This window comes from Notothenia rossii, assembly GCF_949606895.1.
Source record: "Notothenia rossii genome assembly, chromosome: 3".
NCBI classification, from domain to species: Eukaryota; Metazoa; Chordata; class Actinopteri; order Perciformes; family Nototheniidae; genus Notothenia; species Notothenia rossii.
In genome coordinates, this window is record NC_136901.1 from 23008759 (window position 1) to 23031737 (window position 22979).

At 41.6% G+C, this 22979-nt stretch overlaps 1 protein-coding gene across 1 annotated transcript in view; it reads left to right on the forward strand.

The window, feature by feature from the left end:
- The window catches only part of LOC307033423 (mitogen-activated protein kinase kinase kinase 11), a 48494-nt gene that overhangs the window by 16252 nt on the left and 9263 nt on the right, over nucleotides 1–22979 (forward strand). The window contains exons 2-9 of the mRNA XM_079671896.1: nucleotides 3485–3665; nucleotides 8373–8521; nucleotides 10009–10184; nucleotides 12629–12881; nucleotides 16106–16219; nucleotides 18914–19085; nucleotides 19183–19286; nucleotides 19454–20065. Coding sequence (XP_079528022.1) covers nucleotides 3485–3665; nucleotides 8373–8521; nucleotides 10009–10184; nucleotides 12629–12881; nucleotides 16106–16219; nucleotides 18914–19085; nucleotides 19183–19286; nucleotides 19454–20065 — 1761 coding nt within the window. The remainder of the gene's footprint in view (nucleotides 1–3484; nucleotides 3666–8372; nucleotides 8522–10008; nucleotides 10185–12628; nucleotides 12882–16105; nucleotides 16220–18913; nucleotides 19086–19182; nucleotides 19287–19453; nucleotides 20066–22979) is intronic.

The window sequence follows — 22979 nt, forward strand, 5'->3', positions numbered from 1 at the left end:
CCAGCCACCGGAGGCTAATTGGCCGATACCAGCGTCACTTCCTGGAAGTGGGGTCAAGGCGCAGAGAAGGAGCGCCATGGTGGAAATAGGGGTGACTGACCGCGGCTTGTTTTTACCAGACGCTTACTGGCAGCCGGACAAAAGAAGTGGAGTAAAGGATCAAGGCCTGTTGCAGTAATTACAAGCCCCCCCACTAACCCCCCCTGAGGGGCTTGTGGAATCGACAGAAAACAATGACTCAGCCGTAGAACGGACAGAAATTGATTTTCTGCTAGAAGGTTAAATGAGAGGGCATTTCTACCTTACTGTAGAGGTGTTTTGTTGTGCCCATTGGCTACTTTAAGTATTTTGTTGTTTGTGCCTTCTTGAGGCAGAAGTCAATATCAAAAGTCTGTGGTGGACATACCTCGATATATCCTAGTTTTTTCCCATTTCAAAGGCTGTCTGGCTGTTAAGATTGGGAAGTCATTGCCTTCAATGATTGTCCGTCTTTGCACCTGTAGTCATTTTACAAAATCACATGCACTGTTGCAACTTTGAAGGTGTGTATTTTTTCAATAGAACTGGGTGACAAAATTGTCGCCCAATGACATTACGAAAACAACAAATCTCCCGTTCAACGTTCACACACACGTACACGTACACACACACACACACACACACACACACACACACACACACACACACACACACACACACACACACACACACACACACACACACACACACACACACACACACACACACACAGCAGACAACACAACCTCTTGTGATGCATTCCTTTGTGACGTCAAACCGCTGCCTCTGGGCTTCGAGTCACAGCACAGGATGTCTGAGAGAGAGAGAGAGAGAGAGAGAAAGAGAGAGGGACAAAGACATAGACAACAAAGACAGAAAGAGAGAGAATCGTTCATGTGTTTGGAAAAGACAAAATTAAAAGGAAAAGAGAGACTGACTGGAGAAAATAGATTTTCCAGTCAAATATGCAGGAGAAAAAAAAGGAAATAAGTGCCTGGCTCAGAAAGTCAGAAAGTGACTGCAGATAGGGAGTCTTACTTCCCTATAATAAGTCAAATTCTTTACCGCTTTGCTTTTCCCTCCTCCCTGCGTGTGACGGCCGGCCCTGCCATCAGTGACCATGCTGCCAGCAAAGGGGAAGAGCCTGGCTGCCGATCATACCGAGGCATGTGATTCCGAGTCACACCGCAGCAACCCACATCCTCAGCATTATATTCTATTTCCATAAAAAACAAAGCCTTCCAACGCTGCACGGTTGCATAACACGCTGGTTACCTAAATGTGTTTTCTTCGTAAGGCTATTACCTTTTTTACAGTGTATACTTTTCTCATTTTGGATTCTTTGTGCTGCATCTATGTTTAGAGACCCATTCCTTTACATCAGTCATCCATATCTGATTCAGCGATGTCACTGCTGTCAGGTTTGTCACCAACTATCAATAAAGTTCAATCATTTCTGAAAAAAAAAACCATTCCGGTTGGTTTAAGGTTTCATAAAGTCCCAGTAAGTGGGGTTTTGGTCAGGTCAAAAGGTGTCTGACATTAAGATAAATTATTTAAAGGTTTTATTTTAAAATGTTGGCAGTGGTGGAAAGTATTTAAGTACTTTTACTCATGTACTTTTACTTTACTTTTTTGACATATTTGTTGTTTCCTTGAGTATTTCCATTTAAAGCTACTTAATACTTTTACCCCACTACATTTCAGAGGAAATATAGTAGTTTTTACTCACTAGTTAATTTTAATACTCACAATTACTAGTCACTTGGCACATACAAATACACTGATATGGTGTAATTTTGTACTGTACTTCTTAGCTACACAGTATTTAAGTATACAACACTTAAATGCTCGTACATGTATAAAACAGGATAACATAATAATAACCATAATATAATATTGTGAAAAGATCCATTCTGCATTTAGAATACTTTGATACTTGTAGTACACATAGCTGATAATACTTCTGTACTTTTATTATTCTGAAATGGGTCATTGTGCAGAATACTTAATGTACATTTTGATGCTAATACTTTTGTACTTTTACTGAAGTAACATTTTGAACTCATACTAGAGCATAGTATTTGTACTTTTAGGTTTAGGGTCTGAGTACTTCCAACATGGAATGTAGTAACACTTGGTATTTGGTTCCACAGCATTTGTTTATCGATATTCAAATGTTTAGTTAGCGTTTTTGAAAATGCAACACATTACAAGACATCCATCACACGTGTTTCAAAGTTGTTTTATCACAGTTTTAACTTGCAAATCACCAATTGTTGTTAAAGTAATGGAAATGAAAATATTCTCTAACTTGACATTAGCAAGATAAGTGTTTACTGAATTTTAATATTGTTTTAACTTGAATCGATTTCCCAGCATTGCAAGTTATTAAACTTTATGGACATAATATTCTCTCCCAAAAAATGATTTGTCATCGTCTCTGCACAAAATCATTTTTGCTCCGTCATGATAATTGACTTTTGGATTTTTTGTGAACTTGTAGTAACACTGCTCCTTCTCTGTATTCTTAGAAATCCTAACAATACAGGTTTTAATAATAACAGCTGTTGATCGTACTGGCAGTATTTGTCGTCTTCTTACTGGTATCATGCTGGCACTTTTGGAGTTTGGTTTTAGTAAGAGTTTCAGAAGGAGCATGACCCTCCAGTTTCTCTGTCACAATAATGAATGCAAATCTCTGCAGAGAAAACGTCTTACCGTGAATGAGAATTTGCAACATGTACTGACTCAGATGTACAGTAACACTGAAAACCTACGTCATCACAGGTCCATTTATTCGCAACCACTCATAGTGTGTTCACCTTTTTTAATAACAGTGGTTGCTTTTATTATGTTCTTTATTTGAAAAGCATTATTGTTTGGCCCGAGGGAAGTCATTTGGGAACTTAAGCGGTTAAACACTTGTCATTATGACACATTCATATTGTCTTTCTTTGGTGCTTTCTGTCTTGTGTTACATCTTCACAGTTTACAGTCTTTTCTTGGTGCAAATTGTAGTTCTCTGCTCTGAAAATATGAAAATCTGTGCTGCAACTTGTTTTGAAAAGCAATTACTGGTCGTTTCTTGTGATTCCCATTCTTTTCCTCCCACATTTTATTGCAAACGGTCCTTTTTTTAATCCCGGTGTGAATGTCATAATGTCTTCCATATTCCTGTAGCTGCTTCACAACAACAGCCTTGAGTGGTTCTATGTGTGGAAAGTCATATTTCTTAGCCAGGGACACAAGGGACAGTGTTGTATTTATGTTTTGTCAAATGCAAGTGCACTCCTTTTCAAATGCTACAGCCTTCCAAGGTTTCTAATGCCTTGCCAGTATTAATCCTGCTGACGGAAAACAAATAGACAAACAAACCCATCTTAAAACATGACCTCCTGGGAGCGTTTTAAAGTCCAGTGATGTATTTCGTTGCATTTCAACATGTCTTTCTCTTCCTCTGCAGTCCTCCTGTCTCAGCCCATAGAGAATGAATGTATGGAGGGTTTGACGCTGAAGATCACGGACTTCGGCCTGGCCAGAGAGTGGCACAAGACCACCAAGATGAGCACCGCCGGCACCTACGCCTGGATGGCCCCCGAGGTCATCAAGTCCTCCACCTTCTCCAAGGGCAGCGACGTTTGGAGGTGAGTGGACACAACCATTTTCAAGCTCGTTCCAGGGTTTTATTGTGAGGCGGATATTAAGAGGTATTTGACCAATCACAGCACCTTACAGGAACATTTCCACACTTTGGGAAAATGTGCCAATTTGCTGAGAAGATCAATACCATGCTGATGTCTGTATGCTAAAGCTAGGACTAAGCAATTAGGTGTATTTCCCGACATGTCGAAGTGACACAAATGGTGTTTTTTGTTAGAAAATAACATGTTTAATTTCCCCAAATCAAGGTTAAACTTAAAACCTTTTATTTTATTTTATTACATCTGTATTTTTATGCAGAACTAAAGTCCTATTTACTGCTTCGCTTGAAGGACATGTTTTGAGTGGAATAAATAAACCTGAATATTATATATAACGCATGTTTGATCGCGAGCCAATGAATACGGCGGCGTGTCTAATGATCTTAGTTTAAACGCACCAATCTGTGATACAAGTCTCCAGCTGACTAATATAAGTGTTTCTATGGTGACAGAAACGTCTCTGATTGTGAGGGATTTACAAAGTAGGTCGTGCAGGATTTCACAAGGACGGTTGGCATAAAACACTGATAATGCAACTGAAAGGAAAGGGTGGTTGCTGGTGCCGTGTATTCTGATACTTTGAACACACCAACCAATAAAAGAAAGAACTAAAGGGCTATAAAGTAATCAATGCTGCAACACTTGGATTTCAGCAACAGGCCAATATTTACACCAATCACTATTATATTGCCATTTATTTCCCACTGTAGTTCAACCTGTGGTATGATATCTTCACATCCTCATCCCTTCCTCTGTTGAGCCCTTGCTCTCTTAAGTTAGCTTAGGCTAAGTGAGCTTAGCCCCGGGGCTAAGAATGCTTTCACTCTGCCACATTCCAAAGTGGCTCACCCGGACTTTAGCCGGGGGCTTGCTGGCACTGCTTTTTGGGGTTTTCCCCTGAAAATCAACTATTCACTAAGCTTGGCTAGGAACCCTGGACGTGTTAGGAATAACTGAATACCAACTTCAAAGATGGCACCCCATTCATTCCTATTAAAGTTACACCCTGGGCTCTGGCACTTAAAGAGGCCCTTTTATACTTTTTGGGTTTTTCCCTTTCTTGTAGTGTGTTATATAGGTTGTGCATGTAAATGGTCTGCAAAGGCTAAAATCCCTGTGTTTTTCTCCCACACACTCCCCCCCCCCCCCCTGCCTGAAATGCCTCCATTGGACATCACTATAACACTCGCCCTTCTCTTGGCTTGCGCTCCAACTCATTGTACTTGATAGGCTAAGGGGCGGGACATCACTAAGTGTTTAACCAACCACAACAGAGCTGACCAGCTAACCAATCAGAGCAGACTAGGCTCTGGTTTCAGACAGAGGGTGAAAGAGGTGCTGCAGCACAGGCAGTATGAGACAAATAAAGAGCTTTTTGAACATTAAAGCATAGAGACATGTCACTGCTTGATTAACTTTATAAAAATACTTATGGTATTCATCCAACAACAGTATATTAGTTCTTAGTAAAAAAAAACACATGGTTAACATCTTTTTGAATAGTGCTATCTTTATCGGAGCGACCGTGTTCGCTGCATTTTGCTACGTAGTTGACCTTTTGAGGGTAAGAAATGTCCAGCATTCTATTCTCAACTCTTTGACCGTTATGCACGCACATTCCAGGTACTCACGGTACTCATAAATGTAATAATACAAATCAGCATAATAAAAAAACAATACAGCCTTTTGGCGTGATGTTTATGACCAAGCCTACACCAAGAGCAATTACAGACAATTAAAATGTCTTTATATTCATGTAAACAGTAATCTGTAGTAATTATCTGCAACAACTCAGCAGGAAAGTGGTCCTGCTGCATGTGTCTGTGATAGAAACAGAGGGGAAAGGGTGAAAGTGCAGGGGAGAGAGGGTGGGAGACGCGAGTGATGACGAGGATGATGGATGGCAGCAAGACTGCCGCACTCATGTGACGGCGTGCCTTCAAAGAGCTGCTCTGTGCTTTGTTGCGGGACATCTGTACAGCACACTGTCCCATTGTCTCCAGTATAGACAGAGAAGGAGGCCACACACCAGACCTAACCACAGCTGTGTGTGTGTGTGTGTGTGTGTGTGTGTGTGTGTGTGTGTGTGTGTGTGTGTGTGTGTGTGTGTGTGTGTGTGTGTGTGTGTGTGTGTGTGTGTGTGTGTGTGTGTGTGTGTGTGTGTGTGTGTGTGTGTGTGTGTGTGTGTGTGTGTGTGTGTGTGTGTGTGTGTGTGTGTGTGTGTGTGTGAGAAAGAGTCCCTCGATTATGGTTTGTGGTTTTATAATAACGCTTTAATAACTGACTTGAGAGGGGATTCATGAGGTCTTTTAAGTGCCATGGTTAAATTAGCATAAGGCATAGGGAAAAGACAAATGATTTCCTAAAGCAATAATACACATGAATGGCTTTGCTGCATTGTGGTTACAGCACTTACTCACATATGCTATGGTTTAACTTTAATCCATTGGATTTGGACCTTTTAATCCTCTCCTAAATGGTTCTTTGCAGCCCAACACAGAGCCTACGTGAAGCCAATTGAACATGCTGAGAACCTTTTAGAAAGCGTCTTTGAGGAGATCAAAAATGGTGGAAGCCACTTAAGGAATTTTCTGGAACTCAACCCTATTTAGTGTACAAAAGTGTACAGTGTCTCCTCAGTGTCCCGCACACATCCTCTGAGTTTCCATGTCCATGTCTCTGAACAACAATCCCACATAAGTTCATTTTCACAGCTATCACAGCACAATCTGGAAAACAGCTAAATGCGCAAGAGCTCTGAAACTGAAGGGTGATCTTTGTTCTACCGTTCTTTCTCTTTTGTCCACGGCCGCTCGTCTCCAAAGCCGCCACGCGGAGACAGCGACCGCCTCAGGGACCTTGAGCAGCGTTTTCCTGCCCAGTGTGTGGAAGTTGTAATTAAAGAACTAAATAAAAAAGGGCTGCGGCCTGCACTCTGCCAGCCTCCACAGTGCTCAGTGGAGTCCGGGGGGGGGTGTAATTGACAGTGTGGGAGATCCAAGTCCACGCTTCATCTTCTGAGGACACAGAGCTGCTCCCATTGTGTGGCTTCAAAGTCCTGTCTGTTTGTGTGCATTTGTTTGAGTTTTGCATGCATGAGTTTACAAGCGCATGTTTCACAAAGCAAAAATATTTCACTTTAAACAATGTCTTTGTTCTGTACTACCACCACTATGATAATGAATTGGTACGGTATTATGTGCTGAACAAAGCAAACTAAATATCTATAAATAAAAGTAACCCAGGGTGCAATGAGCAATTATCCTTTGAAAAGCATAAATCAACACATTTTAGACTTTCCATTTGTATCAATTATTATATGGATGTTTGTAGGCATGAAACGTTTCTTATCAGATTTGGCACAATAGATTTATTTTGTTAAAAAAAAAAAAAAAAAATATTTGGATTGGTTCAGTTTTAATGAACATGTAGATAGACAATTACATATCTAGATGTGTTCACTGTTGAACATAATGGTTTGCTGTCATGTAACTTTGACTTTTCTGTCCCTTTAGTCCTTTACTGGGGACATTTTAGTCAATAGAAATAATGCACATATCCAATTTAAACACTTCAAACAGGCTTAAAAGTATCATTTGTAACATTTTTGCATTAAAAAGTCAAAAAGAGGCTTAACCTATGCTTTTTATCTTGAGTTCACTATTTACATTATCAATTATTTTTAAAACAATGTATCTTTCTGTTTAATTTTGTCGCTTATTGCGGCAACGTATATGCGTTGGGGTTGTCTGCCACAAGCTGTCTTAAATTAAATTTGAACCAGTTTTACGGCAAAGTTTAAGATTCACTTTTCTGATGATCGATTTTCCTTTCAAACTGCATTGAAGAAACATTGACATTTGACCTGAAACTGATCAAGTATTTTTAATATTGTGCATTTTTAAGCTACACTTACCAATGCTCTTTATATCAACAATGGACAAAAACCTTTTTAAGGGGTCCCTGCAATCGTGTCAGACTTCTACAAACAAAAACACAATAATGGGAAAGATGCTCTAACCATATACAATCTTTACTCAAAATTGTTTAAAGAAGACACATTCTGCTCATTTTCAGGTTCATATTAGTATCTAGTGTCTCTACTGTGACATGTCTCCATGATCTAGTGTTCAAAACGCTCTTTATTGTTCTCATACTGCCTGTGCTGCAGCACCTCTTCTCACCCTCTGTCTGAAACCAGAGTGTGTGGGAGAGAAACTCCCTCTAATAGAATAGAGATAGATAGAATCGGAGGGATGAAACCCTCTTTAATGGTCACACATGCAGAGCACACACTAACATTAGTTTGGATTAGAGCCTTTTACAGACCTTATACATGCACAAACTACTATTTAACACACTACAGGGAAGGGACCTGCTTTGCAGTCAAAGCCATTGTCTATCTGTTTGCTGGAAGACTTTCACTGTGAAGCATCTGGGTTTGCATTAACAGCTTATGGATATGTGAACCGTCTCAAATGGCAGAAGTCTAAAAAGTCAAATGAAAGAACATACGGTGGTGGTCTAATTTCACCATATATAACACTATACTAAAAGTGCTGATGCATATGTATAATGCGTGTTCGGGATCTATGCTGTGTCTAATCCTGTCCTGATCTCCTGTCTCATGCCTGTGTGTTTCCCCCCCAGCTATGGTGTTCTGCTGTGGGAGCTGCTCACAGGAGAGGCCCCCTACAAAGGGATTGATGGACTGGCCGTCGCCTACGGAGTGGCAGTGAACAAGCTGACACTGCCCATCCCTTCCACGTGCCCCGAACCCTTCGCTCAGCTCATGTCAGGTGGGTCACGTGTTTGGAAACATTATTAAACTCACTGCTCTGTTTATGCAACGACTTCCAGCTCAGTGGTGTGACAAGACAGTACTCTTGCGTAAGATCAAACCGGAGTCTCCTCTTTCCATTTCCTCAAAGCAGGGTTGAAATTGAGAAAACAAATTCCTGTATGTTGTTAATAACGTGGCTGAGATGAGGAAGTGTTTTTGTGTGCCCACGCCACCTTGTGCAACTTACCAATTACTTTGTTGGAGTTAAAAGAAATGTCACCAGGGCGCTGTGGAACATGCTAGCAGGCTGTTATCTGCTCCTGCCAAAACACAGACACAGTACGCTCACATTCTCTCTCTCTTGATGTCTGCTTGTCTTTTACGATTGTATTAGGAAAAAAAAGAGATCAGTGCACAAAGACACCGATAGCCACCTCGGAGGATTAATTAATTATTGGATTGGTTTTTTGATCTGCTTGTATTGCCTAAAGTGTTGCAGCAAATTATGCAAAACCCCCACAGCATGTTAATTAAGGATCACACTTTGAATAAATGATCAGCTTGACTCTAGATTATGCTAACAGAAGTGCTGGAATATGTGTAAATATAAATGAGGCATTGCAGGATACTCTTTGGACATGAATGCAGGAAAACACTTCTTAGTAAGTCATTTGACCGGATTGGAAGTCTTATTTGTGACGAACAAAGAGGGTGATGCAGTTTGCCTATTTTTAAACACAAACTCAGTTTTTCTAAGGAATATGGTGATCAGTGACCTACTTCCTTCTTTCAGGTCTCTTGATTCAAGAAAACGCTAGGAAGAAGTGAAACTGCTGGAAACAAGTCAATTGGGTCTACTTTAACGACAATGTTTTCCACTTTGTTTTAAGGAAACAAATCAGTACCAAACAAAATAACAGTTTTCCACATGATCCTCAACATCAATTTGATCTGCTTAGGTCCACCACTTTCAATGTTGTATTGGTCCAAGGACAGCCATTCATAAGAGAGTGCGTTGGTGTAGTAATAACCAGTAATGGAAAGTAACTAAGTACTCATGTGTTGTACTTAAGTGCGAAAATGTGGTACTTTGACTTTACTTGCATATTTAATCTTTCTTCCTCTTGATACTTCTACTCGACTACAGATCAAATCGGAACATCGTCCTTTTTTACTTTAATATTAAAGCTTTATTTACAAAAATAGTGTTTAAAATTATGATATTTCGTTATAAGCCAACATTTCTTTCTCCAACTTTAGAGATTAGGAGAAAAAAAATAGACCTTTTTATAAACATTTAAGTAATTTCCCAATTTAGTTGAGTTTTTGTAAATGTATTAAAGAAGAATTAGGCCTTGGGTACATTTATGTTTTATACTTTAACTACATTTTGACTTTTTTCCTTCTACTAGATTGAGTTTACAGTGTGGTATCAGTGCAGGCTCTGAATACTTGTCCCACCACTGGAAATATCTGACCCGCTGTCTGCTGTTTGTGTTACAGAGTGCTGGGACCAGGACCCCCACCGCAGACCCAGCTTCAGCTCCATCCTGTCCCAGCTGCTGGCCCTGGAACAGCAGGTGAAGGAAGAGATGCCGCAGGAATCCTTCCACTCCCTGCAGGAGGACTGGAAACTGGAGATCCAGGACATGTTCGATGAACTCCGGGCTAAAGAGAAGGTAAAAGGGCGCTCAGTGCAGGAGAACCCTTTGTGTTCCCTTTTTCTATCAATCCATACATTTACTTATCCTAGATTCTCATATGTGGTTGATTTTATTTTATTGCGTAACATAAAGTTTACACAGCAATTACGCTGATCTTGTATCCATCAGAGCCAAGATAAATACATAAAACCTGATTCTCTTCCATGTACATCCCTGCAAGAAAACGAATAAACGTACTTAATATAAAGTCATATAATATGAACAGCCAGACTTTGGTGTCATGTGGGAATACAGTGTTTAAAGAAGACGTTTCATGCTCATATTCAGAAACTTACATTAGTTTGTAACAGAACATGTTTGCATGCTTCCATGTTAAAGAAATTCTTGTCACGCCGTCAGTTGGAATATTCCTTTCTTCACCCTCTTTCTCAAATGCTCCGTTTTAGTGCATTTCTCTTTGAGACAGAAAAAGTATGCGCTGATAGGCTTGCGAGAAAGACAACAACAAAGGAAGTTATGGCGTGTTGAGTCCCATGTTTTCTGACAGGGCAGCCAACAAACTGACTGGGTTGTCATATTTCACATTTTGTGGCTTAGTAGGCTCTCCATATGTATGTTCACAAACACCAAAAAAGGTTATTTTATTTTAAACACATGTTATCAGATGAACGCGAGATAAATACAGTAGGGCAAAAAAGTATTTAGTCAGTCACCAATTGTGAAAGTTCTCCCACTTAAAAAGATGAGAGGCCTGTAATTGTCATCCTAGGTATACCTCAACTATGAGAGACAAAATGAGAAAAAAAAATCCATAAAAATCACATTGTCTGATTTTTAAAGAATTTATTTGCAAATTATGGTGGAAAATAAGTATTTGGTCACCTACAAACAAACAAGATTTCTGGCTCTCACAGAACTGTAACTTCTTCTTTAAGAGCCTCCTCTGTCCTCCACTTGTTAACTGTATTAATGGCACCTGTTTGAACTCGTTATCAGTATAAAAGACACCTGTCCACAACCTCAAACAGTCACACTCCAAACTCCACTATGGCCAAGACCAAAGAGCTGTCAAAGGACACCAGAAACAAAATTGTAGACCTGCACCAGGCTGGAAAGACTGAATCTGCAATAGGTAAGCAGCTTGGTGTGAAGAAATCAACTGTGGGAGCAATTATTAGAAAATGGAAGACATACAAGACCACTGATAATCTCCCTCGATCTGGGGCTCCACGCAAGATCTCACCCCGTGGGGTCAAAATGATCACAAGAACTGTGAGCAAAAATCCCAAAACCACACGGGGGGACCTAGTCAATGACCTGCAGAGAGCTGGGACCAAACTAACAAAGGCTACCATCAGTAACACACTACGCCGCCAGGGACTCAAATCCTGCAGTGCAAGACGTGTCCCCCTGCTTAAGCCAGTACATGTCCAGACCCGTCTGAAGTTTGCTAGAGAGCATTTAGATGATCCAGAAGAGGATTGGGAGAATGTCATATGGTCAGATGAAACCAAAATAGAACTTTTTGGTAAAAACTCAACTAGACGTGTTTGGAGGAGAAAGAATGCTGAGTTGCATCCAAAGAACACCATACCTACTGTGAAACATGGGGGTGGAAACATCATGCTTTGGGGCTGTTTTTCTGCAAAGGGACCAGGACGACTGATCCGTGTAAAGGAAAGAATGAATGGGGCCATGTATCGTAAGATTTTGAGTGACAACCTCCTTCCATCAGCAAGGGCATTGAAGATGAAACGTGGCTGGGTCTTTCAGAATGACAATGATCCCAAACACACCGCCCGGGCAACGAAGGAGTGGCTTTGTAAGAAGCATTTCAAGGTCCTGGAGTGGCCTAGACAGTCTCCAGATCTCAACCCCATAGAAAATCTTTGGAGGGAGTTGAAAGTCCGTGTTGCCCAGCGACAGCCCCAAAACATCACTGCTCTAGAGGAGATCTGCATGGAGGAATGGGCCAAAATACCAGCAACAGTCTGTGAAAACCTTGTGAAGACTTACAGAAAACGTTTGGCCTCTGTCATTGCCAACAAAGGGTATATAACAAAGTATTGAGATAAACTTTTCTTATTGAACAAATACTTATTTTCCACCATCATTTGCAAATAAATTCTTTAAAAAAAAAAAAAGTGATTTTCTGGATTTTGTTTTCTTCTCATTTTGTCTCTCATAGTTGAGGTATACCTAAGATGAAAATTACAGGCCTCTCATCTTTTTAAGTGGGAGAACTTTCACAATTGGTGGCTGACTAAATACTTTTTTGCCCCACTGTAAGTCAAATTGCCTACTCAGCTAGCCAATAATGCTCATTAAACGTTTAATTCAAACAATCTTCGGCAGTTCTTTTTGGACCAGGTTGAGATGAGACTGTAAACCAGACACAGGATAGGGACCTGCTCTTATTAAACTCCTCTTTCATCCACTTTTCCTTCCTCGTCCATCAGGAGCTGCGAAGCCGCGAGGAGGAGCTGAAGCGAGCGGCTGTGGAGCAGAAGTCCCAGGAAGAGTTCCTGCGGCTGAGGGAGCAGGAGCTGGCCCAGTGGGAGCAGGATGTGTTCGAGCGCGAGCTCAGCCTCCTCATCCTCCACCTGAACCAGAACCAGAACCAGGAGAAACCCAACGTGAAGAAGAGGAAGGGCACCTTTAAGAAGCACAAGCTCAAGTGCAAGAATGGAGAGAAGATCAGCCAACCTCAAGGTGTGTTTATGTGTTCTGTTTTTGAGTCGTTCTGTCACAAATCAACAACCAGCCAGATTGTGTCGGCCAACGATCTTGACGAGAAATCCCATTTCAAGGGCCATTAGTGGCTCAGTCTCTAGAAGCAACGATAACAACAACAGGCAAAAAGAAATACAGAGCAGAGAGGTGGAAGTGAGGGAAAGTTTGTGGTACAACTGTCATTTTGTGGTTCAGCTTTGCTTTGCTGTCCTATCAGGAATCACGTACGTTTACAGACGACATTTAGAAAAGCAGGCTGCCGGTATTTTCTGCTGTTGTACAAAACCTTTGAAATGGTATGTCCTTTATTTCCAACTCAATGTCAAACTCTTTAAAATGTTTCCATACCCTGAAACACCATTCTCACAGACGTGACTACAGCAGATATTTAAACTGTCCAACACACTGCAGTATCATCTACTATCACAAAGTCACACAGTTCACATCCAGTGTGTTTCAATGCGTGTGTGAGTGTATTTTAGGCTGAGCAAGCATGCGTAAATACACTGTGTGTGTGTGTGTGTGTGTGTGTGTGTGTGTGTGTGTGTGTGTGTGTGTGTGTGTGTGTGTGTGTGTGTGTGTGTGTGTGTGTGTGTGTGTGTGTGTGTGTGTGTGTGTGTGTGTGTGTGTGTGTGTGTGTGTGTGTGTGTGTGTGTGTGTGTGTGTGTGTGTGTGTGTGTGTGTGTGTGTGTGTGTGTGTGTGTGTGTGTGTGTGTGTGTTACTTAGGCCTTTCCCAGCAGCAGCAGGGCGGTGATGTGGTGGTGTTGGGGGGGGGGTTGATGAGAGGGGAGAGTGAGCCAACCACGCCTTGTTACTTCCTGTCTATGGATACACTGCTGGCTGGCCTCCCTTCACTTTCTCACTCTTGCTCCATGCCTCTCTCTCTCTCACCGTCTTTCTTTTTAGGTATCCCTGCCTCACCCTTTTTTCTCTCACTCCTCTCCCCTCTAGCTCCCCTTTTATTCTCTCCCTAGCCATATCTCCCTGGCTATCTTTTTCCCTTTCCTCTTTCCAACATTATTATTAATATCTTCATCCAGTGTTGCTCTTGCAATCTGTACGCTGTGGAATAACTCCAATATCCCTAATCCTGTAGATACAAATACAAACATTCTTAAAATGTTCTTATTAAGGATTTAATGGTTGTATTTGTCACATCCAAACTCAATTGTATACTCAAGGCTGTGCTAAAAGCTTAATACAGGCTTTGCATATGCATCACACATTTGGCTCCTTCATGCTTGTATAGTGGCTAAATATATAAAGATACAAATAGCCTGGTGATAGGGAGATAGATGTGCTGTGGTATGGCTGAAAAACAATTTGCACTCCAAGTAAAACTGTAAAATAAATGTCTCAATCTTCAGCCCTAGGTTCTACATAGCTTAAATCAGCTCAATAAACCAGAGATCAAATGTTAGCTTATTGTGCTAGCTATCTAACAAGCTAGTTTAGCAACACTGTTCAACTTTGTAAACAAGACCCTACTCACCCTAACACTAATGCTAGTTGCTAATGCTATCAGTAAATGAGCAAATTACACTTACTGATATGCTACCCTCCAATTTATAATTAGTTAATTTGATTGATTCATGATATCAAGATACGTTTATTAGTTGATTAACTGTTATTAGTGGTATCGCCTTCTTGACATCCGTCACTGTCAATCACGCTCTCACAAATAAAATTGAGCAGTCTACAGTGTTTCCCCTAGGATGGAGTCATAGCAGCGGTGCTAAGGCACGTGGGCCCAGCATAATGTGATCGCGGAGCGCATGGCATTTTTTAGTGTGTGCGCGTGCGAAGTGCGCCCCGCCAATTTGTTTCTATGTGTCAGCACAAGAAAGGCTCTTGAGGCCTAGTACCAGGGCCGGTTCTAGACAATTGGCTGCCCTAGGTGAGATTTTAGGCGAAATTTTATGTGTAAAGAATAAATGAAAAATCTCTACAAAAGACAAATACACTGCAAAAACAGAAACGTATCGACATGGGTAATAGACGTCAAAATGGCTTCAAAAGTATTCAGTATTGTATGAACATGTTTAAATTGGGGTGGACGTCACATCCTCTAGGGGGGTCCGGGGGTATGCCCCCCCGGGGTGAAAAGGCTGTTACATTTACTTAATTATGAATGTTGTTGCATCAAGGCCGAACATTTGGATGAGCGCCAACGGTCAAAAATGTTTTTTCCCTCCCAGAGCTACCAGCGCAGCGCCCCCCAGATCTGGCGCCCTAGGCGACCGCCTGTGTCGCCTATGCCAGTAACACAAATACTATAAATCCACATAACAAACAATCAAAAATGAAAAACGGTTCGCCACTTATTATTATTTTAAGAAAAAAAAAAAAAGTAAAGAACATTTTTTTTTTTTTTTTTTCGGGTACCTGGCTAGCGCCCCCTAGCAGCGGCGCTCATATGTCAGCTGCGCCGCCACTATTTGTATATAAGGGAAACACTGGTCTAATATCTTTTTTAAAAGTAAGCAAATATATAATTTAAGGGCACAAACCCTTGATTAAAATTAAAAGGAATTAAGAAAGCCACATGTACAAATGACAGATTTAGGAGGGGAAATTGATATATTCAGCACATTCATTTGAGGTAATTTTCAGAATGAATGTCTAAATCTATTAATAATGTATTAGATTACATTTCCCTCTTGATGCTCATCAGGCTGCTTTTTAACAGTATTGCCTTCTTCTCTCATCAGCAAATAAGTACTTCCTGCTGCTGCTGCTGCTGCTGCTGCTGCAGTAGTTACTTATACTAGCTAATTGCTATGGAGCTATGGAGCAAAAATCTTTCTCAAATAACTCTACAAGTTAATTAAATAAAAAGTCAATTTAGGGCAGAAATACAAATGTTTAGGGATTTATTATTCATCTAAATAAAGCGACGAAGATTTTGAGATGAAATGGCCAGCAGGCAAATGAGCCATGTAATATACTGTAAGGCTATTGAAATCTGCTTAAACGGCACACTTTTACATAAAGAAACATTGTGTGCCAAGCTTAGAATATGTATTGCTCTGAATTTCCAGTTCCATGGTAGTCAGTACGGACTATTTTGGACAAAAAAGGAACCGAAAAAAAGTGTAACAACCAAACTAACAACTGCTGAGTACAAATGTTAAGCAGAGCGATGAAGGCTAAACAAATGTATGTATTTAGGTGGTCTAACATTTTTGTTTGTTTGTTGCAGATTTCATCCATAAGATCACGGTGCAGGCTTCCCCGGGGCTGGAGAAGAGGCGTAACTCTCCTGATATGGGTTCAGGCTCCTCACCCTCCTTTCGCCGTTTCCGTGCAATCCAACGTGAGTGAAGTTGTGTGTGTGTGTGTGTGTGTGTGTGTGTGTGTGTGTGTGTGTGTGTGTGTGTGTGTGTGTGTGTGTGTGTGTGTGTGTGTGTGTGTGTGTGTGTGTGTGTGTGTGTGTGTGTGTGTGTGTGTGTGTTCTGAAGGATGAAGGATCCTTTGTCTTCTTGCGTGTACTCACAGTATCTGTTGCAGCATTACTCCTCACAATTTCCAAATTCCCCCCCCTTTCATGTGCCACCCACTCATCTTTTTTATCTTCCCAAGCCCCCCCCCCCCCCCCTCTGCTTTACTGCTCTCTCACACACACAGCCTTTTCCCTTTTCAACAGTCTTTTCCAGTCCAAATATTATCTGACTTCCTCTCAGCAGCTTTTTTCCACTGCAGCCCCGCTCCGCTCCCCCTGCCTGCAGTTCGCTCAGTGCTGCAGCGGGGGGGGCCAGTGAGCTGTATTTTCCAGGCAAAAAGGGTGCGCAGTTTTATATGCATGTAGTGGCTACAGTGTGGTTTACTGAATTAAAAATAAGCAGGGAGGAATTCACTGCTCTAGGAGAAGGGGTTAAGGAGGTTTGGAGGCAGAGATTTACAGAACTCTTATGCTTGTCGGGCTCTTAGACAAACGCCCCGGGATCATTTCCCTTCGGAGGGAATTTGTAGCCAGTAGGTCGAAGGCCGTCTTAACAAAACCCAAAAGGACATTTGTGGTAAAGCAACAGGCAGTGAAAGGGAGTTTTTTTCCCCCAAAACAATTACCAGCGGGTGTTGACAAAAAAGCACAAATTGCAGTGAAACATTTATGTGTAAAAGTGGTTAGTAAATCTGCAACATCTGCCAGCTTCATTTATTCTTCAAATAAAAGGCTGGTTTCCTTTGCTTCCTAATGACTTTCCTTAATGGCTATCACTAAGGCATGAGTGTGTCTGTCATTAAAATGTGTTTAGTTGGTATTTATGCTTGCCCTCTCAGTAGTAAGCAGTGATTTATTGCTGGGGCTCTGCAAACTTATTTGTCTAGATAGCTGCCAAATGGATTTGTATTACTCCACAGAGTCTATTCAACAGGGTTTGTGTTATGTTAATACAAATGAGTATAGGAGAGCACGATGAAACCTCTTGGAAATTACCTCTCTCTTTGTGCCTTTTTTAGATAACAAATCAAATTTAAACTTTCCAATTCTCTTTAGGGACTTTTTAAACTCTGGGAACAATTAGCACTTTTAGTATCCAGTAAGATGTCTGTCATGTGCTGAAAGACATTGAACAACTTAATTAAAATAGAAATTCATAACCATTACAACTCGATTCAGGTGGACATTATGAGAAAAATAGTGCTTTTAAACAATAAAGCTTCTAATCATGTTTTTATAAAAGCCCAAATAGTATGGGCAGAGGATAAAATGGTGAAGTCTAAAACAAAAAATGTTGTGAATAGAAAGTATCCCATCAACATGATGACATTAAAAGAGACACGTTGCGTAAATTGTGTTTTTAAAAGAGGAACACGCTGTGTTTGCAAGCCATGGTCCGATCGGGATGAAATTGCATTGTTGCGACTGTCACCTGACCTCTGTGATTGCTTTGAAAACATTTGATTGGAGAGTGATGGGAGGCAAAGTGCAGTCAAGCCTGCCGTGTAGCAAGGGCCAAAGGAAATAATACAACATATCCATTCGGAGTGAATATTTTACTTTTTCCCATTTCTGAAATGAAGCCAGATGAATGAGGGAATATGCAGCACTGTAGCTTAGTTAAAAGAAGAGAACAATTTCAACTTCTCTTTTATTTCACTAACATGTCAGGTGTTACTGTTGAGAATTCTCCATAAGGTTTTCAGAAGAGTGCGCTGTGTTTATTGGGAGGTGTTGTGGCAGGAAGCCTAGTGTCCCCATGCTGGGTGTGAATAAACTTTCACACAGCGTTCACACACTTTGTGAGAGCTGCATAGGCCAGCTTGTGAGGCACTTGTGAGCGGCGTGGAGGCGGAGCCTGTGCAAGGTGCCATGTGAAATCTCAACTTTATATTAGCAATCTGCAACTCTTCTTTTGGCTGTAGGTCTATTCAAATTTGATTCGGACTTGGAGGCATTTTGATCTGACCGCAGCCACGCTAATATTATAACGCGAGAGAATTTCCACACCTTTAGTGTATAAAACTCCCCCACTACTTAGACTATTCCTCGCACCCCTCTAGCATAAACCCGAATGGTCTCAACCATATTACGTCAGTAACGTGCACTTGTTGTTACAGCAGGATCAGTTTGTGTGTTGTGGACACACTGGTAGATTTTCGCAATCCGTGTTCTCAACATGCTTACTTTAACATACTTTTTCATGGTCGGGCAAAGGTAGGGCTAAGCCATTTCTTGGTATGGCTGTAGCCTACCCCAGCCATACCCTGATTCCGCCACTGCTGCAAAGAAAGGAAAAAGCGAAAAAGCATAATAGGGACTTTTTAATCACAACTTAAACTGTGCAGAAATATGCGCAGAAAAAATGCATTGTCATGACTTGAGTTCCAGCTGTAGCAGTAGTCAATTAAAGGTCATTGTGTTGGGAATGATTACAGGGTTGCCGTCGATTTATTGGCGTGAACTGCCTTTAAAAAAATGCACTCCTCATTAAGATACAGCTAAGCAGGATGCATACTGATGACTTTCCAACGTATATCATTTCTTTTTGTCCTCTTTCCCCTGCAGTCAGTCCCAGTGACAACAACAGGACGTTTGGTTTGAGCCCAGTCTTCCCTATAGAGGCCCCTTCTCATAAACAAGCAAATGGGGACCTGAGGGCTGGCCCTCACTGGAGGCCCCAGAGCCCCAAAAGCCCCAAAAGCCCCAAAGTCCTGCGCCTCAGTCCCCAGGAAAGCAGGTACAGCCTTTTCTTTGACATGTCAACCTTTTAAAAGGTGGGATTGAACTCTACTGCATTAATGATCATGATTAAATCCTTTTTTCATTTCTTTCAGTCTGTCTATGAGGGCCAAGCTACTGGAGTCAGACAGCAACGAGGGGGGTGAATCCAAGGATGACTTTGAGGAGTACAGACCCTCCGAGCCCACAGCTCAGAACGGTATCTAACGGCCTCCAAAATAGCAGCTAACCGCCAGCCGCATATCTTCCATTAGCCATTGTTATAATTCACGCTGCCATGACTATGGATTATGCATAAAAGCTAAATGAATTATAAATGGCTCGTCTCTTTTTCCGTCTTTCTAAAACATTTTCCTCTCTTTGCAGGAGCCTCAGTGAAGGACAGCCTGCGGCTCCCTATACCTCAGCGAGACTCGCTCAGCGAGGAGCGGGGGTCCTCCCCGGCTGGCTCCCCCAGGCCTGAGAGGAGGGGCCTCATTAAGGGCACCCACCGGGCCATACTGGGCTGCGGCTCCCTCGTGGCCTCTATAGGACTCGGCCGCTGCCTGGATATTCCCCCAAGGGTGCCACCTCGAACTAACCTCCCTTCCCTAGAGAACCACACCCCCTCCGAACCAGAGATCTCTTTGCCCATGCCCCTCATTTCAGACCCCCCAGTTGTGGACGACCTCATTACCTTTTCCACCTCGGAGCAGCTCCCCAGGCCACTCTTAGATTTAGCGATGCAGTACCAGGAACTGAAGCCCTTGCCCCTGACGCCGCCTCCGCCAAACCCCCGTGAGAGGAGCGGCCGCCGGACACCGCAGATGCCGCACAGCCCTCAGAGTCCCCGGACCCCCATTCGGCACAGCAAGGCCAGCCCAGGGGAATGGACCCCAATTTCCCAGTCAACTAATGGGGGGGTGGGCTGTGAGTCCTGCGAGCACAGAGCGGAGCGGAGGAGAAGGTCCAGCCACGGCCTGCACGCCTCCCAGCTAGGTCAGTGGGACTCTTCTACCCTTAAGGGGCACTACATCCAATAATACAAGTCAATGTTAGCTAACTTGTGACTTGGAGAACTCACACATTTGAAAAAGAAAGCCTGTGTTACTAACTGGGGTTGTGAGATGTCAAAAAATTTAACAATTTACAAAATACACATCCTGTAACAGTTCTGAGATATAGCAGCCAGGTATATATTGCAAAGTTGCATTGTGGGAAGTGAAGGAAGCCCAGTAACTTGGCAGCATGACTAAATACTAAAGGCTAAAAGTCAAAGGTCTGCTGCTTGATTTTGAACGTTCTTTTTATAAACTATTTGTTTCTTCCTCAACTTTATGAAAGTGCTACGCTAAATCACTGGAGTGCTCCTTTTAAAATGAGTCTCCTCTCCAAATTGAATCCATGATTTGGTTTTTAATTTATCTGCGTGATTCATCTGCATTTCCTTGAAAGCATATTTTAAGGAGGCCTCGCACTGAAATTGGATCCAACCTTGAAAAATGTACCTTTTCAGCATGACAATGTTCTTTCACAGCTTGAATTGTTATTGTCACTTTTCTAAAGAAAGATCTGTCTGGCACAAGGGAGGCTTTAATGCTGCACAAGCTTTTTTCATTTACATCAAAGCTCGTCTTCTGCTATTTGCATATCGCAGGTAACAGCTGGCCCCTTCATACTCACTGCTAATACCAATCAAATCCAATCGTCTGTTGTTTTTCCCTCTTTCAAGTCAGAGTTTTCTTTTAAAGCAAAGTTGAACATTAATGCAAAACATCTAGGTGCGTTAATGGTGCACACGTCACTTCCTGTTATAGTTTGGCTGGGTGCATGTCGGGTGTATTTACGCTCCAGTTCAAGCTCTTTTTCCTTTTGAGGCATGGCAACTGTATGCCTATATAAGTACAAGTAATACAAGTGTAAAGAATTCAAACATGCTAAAGATCACATTCAAGAGGGATTAGCGTCCTTATAATTACATGAGAGTGGAGCGTTCTCATGAGGCATGTTTTATGCTTTTGTTCAAATTCAAGGATGATGTGCATATCGGCAACACTTGAATCCACTGTACAGCACATTCACTTGTATTTAACCAGAGATAATGTGCATTTCTGAGAAGCTCCGACACAGTTTAGAGCCGTAATGACGGAGGCGTGGGTATAGGTTGTTTTTAAGAGCGAGTGGGCTTTACCGGGGCTTTAAGAGTGCCCTCTGGTAACGTTTCACAGTCTATATCTGCTCTATTTGACTCACAAAGCTTGGATTCTCCACACAGGAGGCTCTTGCAGCGCTGCCCCCAGATACTGAGCAGACATGCCTCGCCTGTTCCTTCTGCTAACAACCGTAATCTCACAAACCCCATGCACTCATTACATTGGGGCGCACAGAGGCAAAAAGCCACACGTAATTAAGCAGCGGGTGTTTTAGCTAAACATCTTATTATGTTTATTGCCTGCAATGACTCAGATGCATAGACAGACTGCCACGAGGTTGCCGGCAGTAAATGCTTGCTTGAAAGAGAGAGATGAATGCAGAGGAATCCTTCACTACCGGTTGCTCTCGTGTGACTCCTGAATGCTCTTTTTCTTTTGGTGTCAGCTGAATAGCCGAGCAGCCTCTGAGAGTTGCTGTTGATGTAAATAACGCCATTTGGCAGACGCTTCCCATTTGGAAACAGCAAATGTTCATTCAGGCTGATTTATTCCGAGTTTAATGTTCTTGTCAGTGCTAATTTACACTTGCTGTTGCAGCTCTGTCAACTTGTTACGCCTTATGTTGAAATTAATTTAGAGTAATTACATCCACATGTTTTGCTTGTGAATGTTCCATTTCTTTTTTACACTAATAATGTACCACTTTCATGTTTTGGATTGAATCATTTTAATCCTACAGGTCTATGTGTTTTGCAGAATTTTAGCACGCAAATGCATATTTGAGATTGGAGAGGTCTGCAAAAGAGCACCAGTGCAACACTGCAGTGGTTTGAGAGTAGAATTTGAATAACAATTAGAGCCTCCTTAGGAAAGAAGGTGAAACAGAAGAAGATAAAATATTCAGCCTTTTTATGAAAATGTGTCCTTTTTTAAAGGAAACCCACACGATCATAGAAATAAAGATGAATTTGCATCACATTAACTTCTTTTGTTTGACAATATGTTGTCCCAGAAATAATTGCAATAAATGATCTCATGGTCTGTTTAGGAAAATGTTCTGCCACGGACATACAAATAATATATTAGCATAAAAAGGCAAGAACAGGGTGTCAAACAGCATTAAGTTACCTTAATAAATTATTTAGTATATTCAGACTTCAGAATTGGAATGTGAAGGAAAATATTAAAATATCCTTAATAAATAAAATAATAACAAACCAAACAACTTAAATACAACGACTATCTTGTATTTAATACATACAGCTTAAGGCAGGGGTGTCAAACTCAAATACACAGTGGGCAACATTTTTTAAAATGGGTACTAGTCGAGGGCCGGACTGGTTCAATGTTTATTGCAAAACTTATTGAAATGAACCTATTGCACATATTAAACCTGGAACTAACAAAGCTTAAATTATTGCCTATAAAAACAACTTACATACATACATTTGTCAACAGGCCAACAACAGCTTCAAAAAAACTATTCCCCTTAAAGAACAAATCAAACATGCCCTGTTGTCTCAAGAAACAAAGTGCAGAAGGAAACATCCATGTAAACTCAGTGTGCTGCTCTGTGATGCTAGTTCAAGCCAGATACTTGGCATCTCATCTTTGGTGCAAGTTCATCAATGTTTGGGCTCAGGCTCTGAGCTGAGGAGACCCTCAGGATTGAGTGAAGGTGTGCGTGCAATATACCGGAGGGCCAGATCTAATAGTAATTAGAAATGATCCTGCAGGCCGAAATTAAATCCACCAAGGGC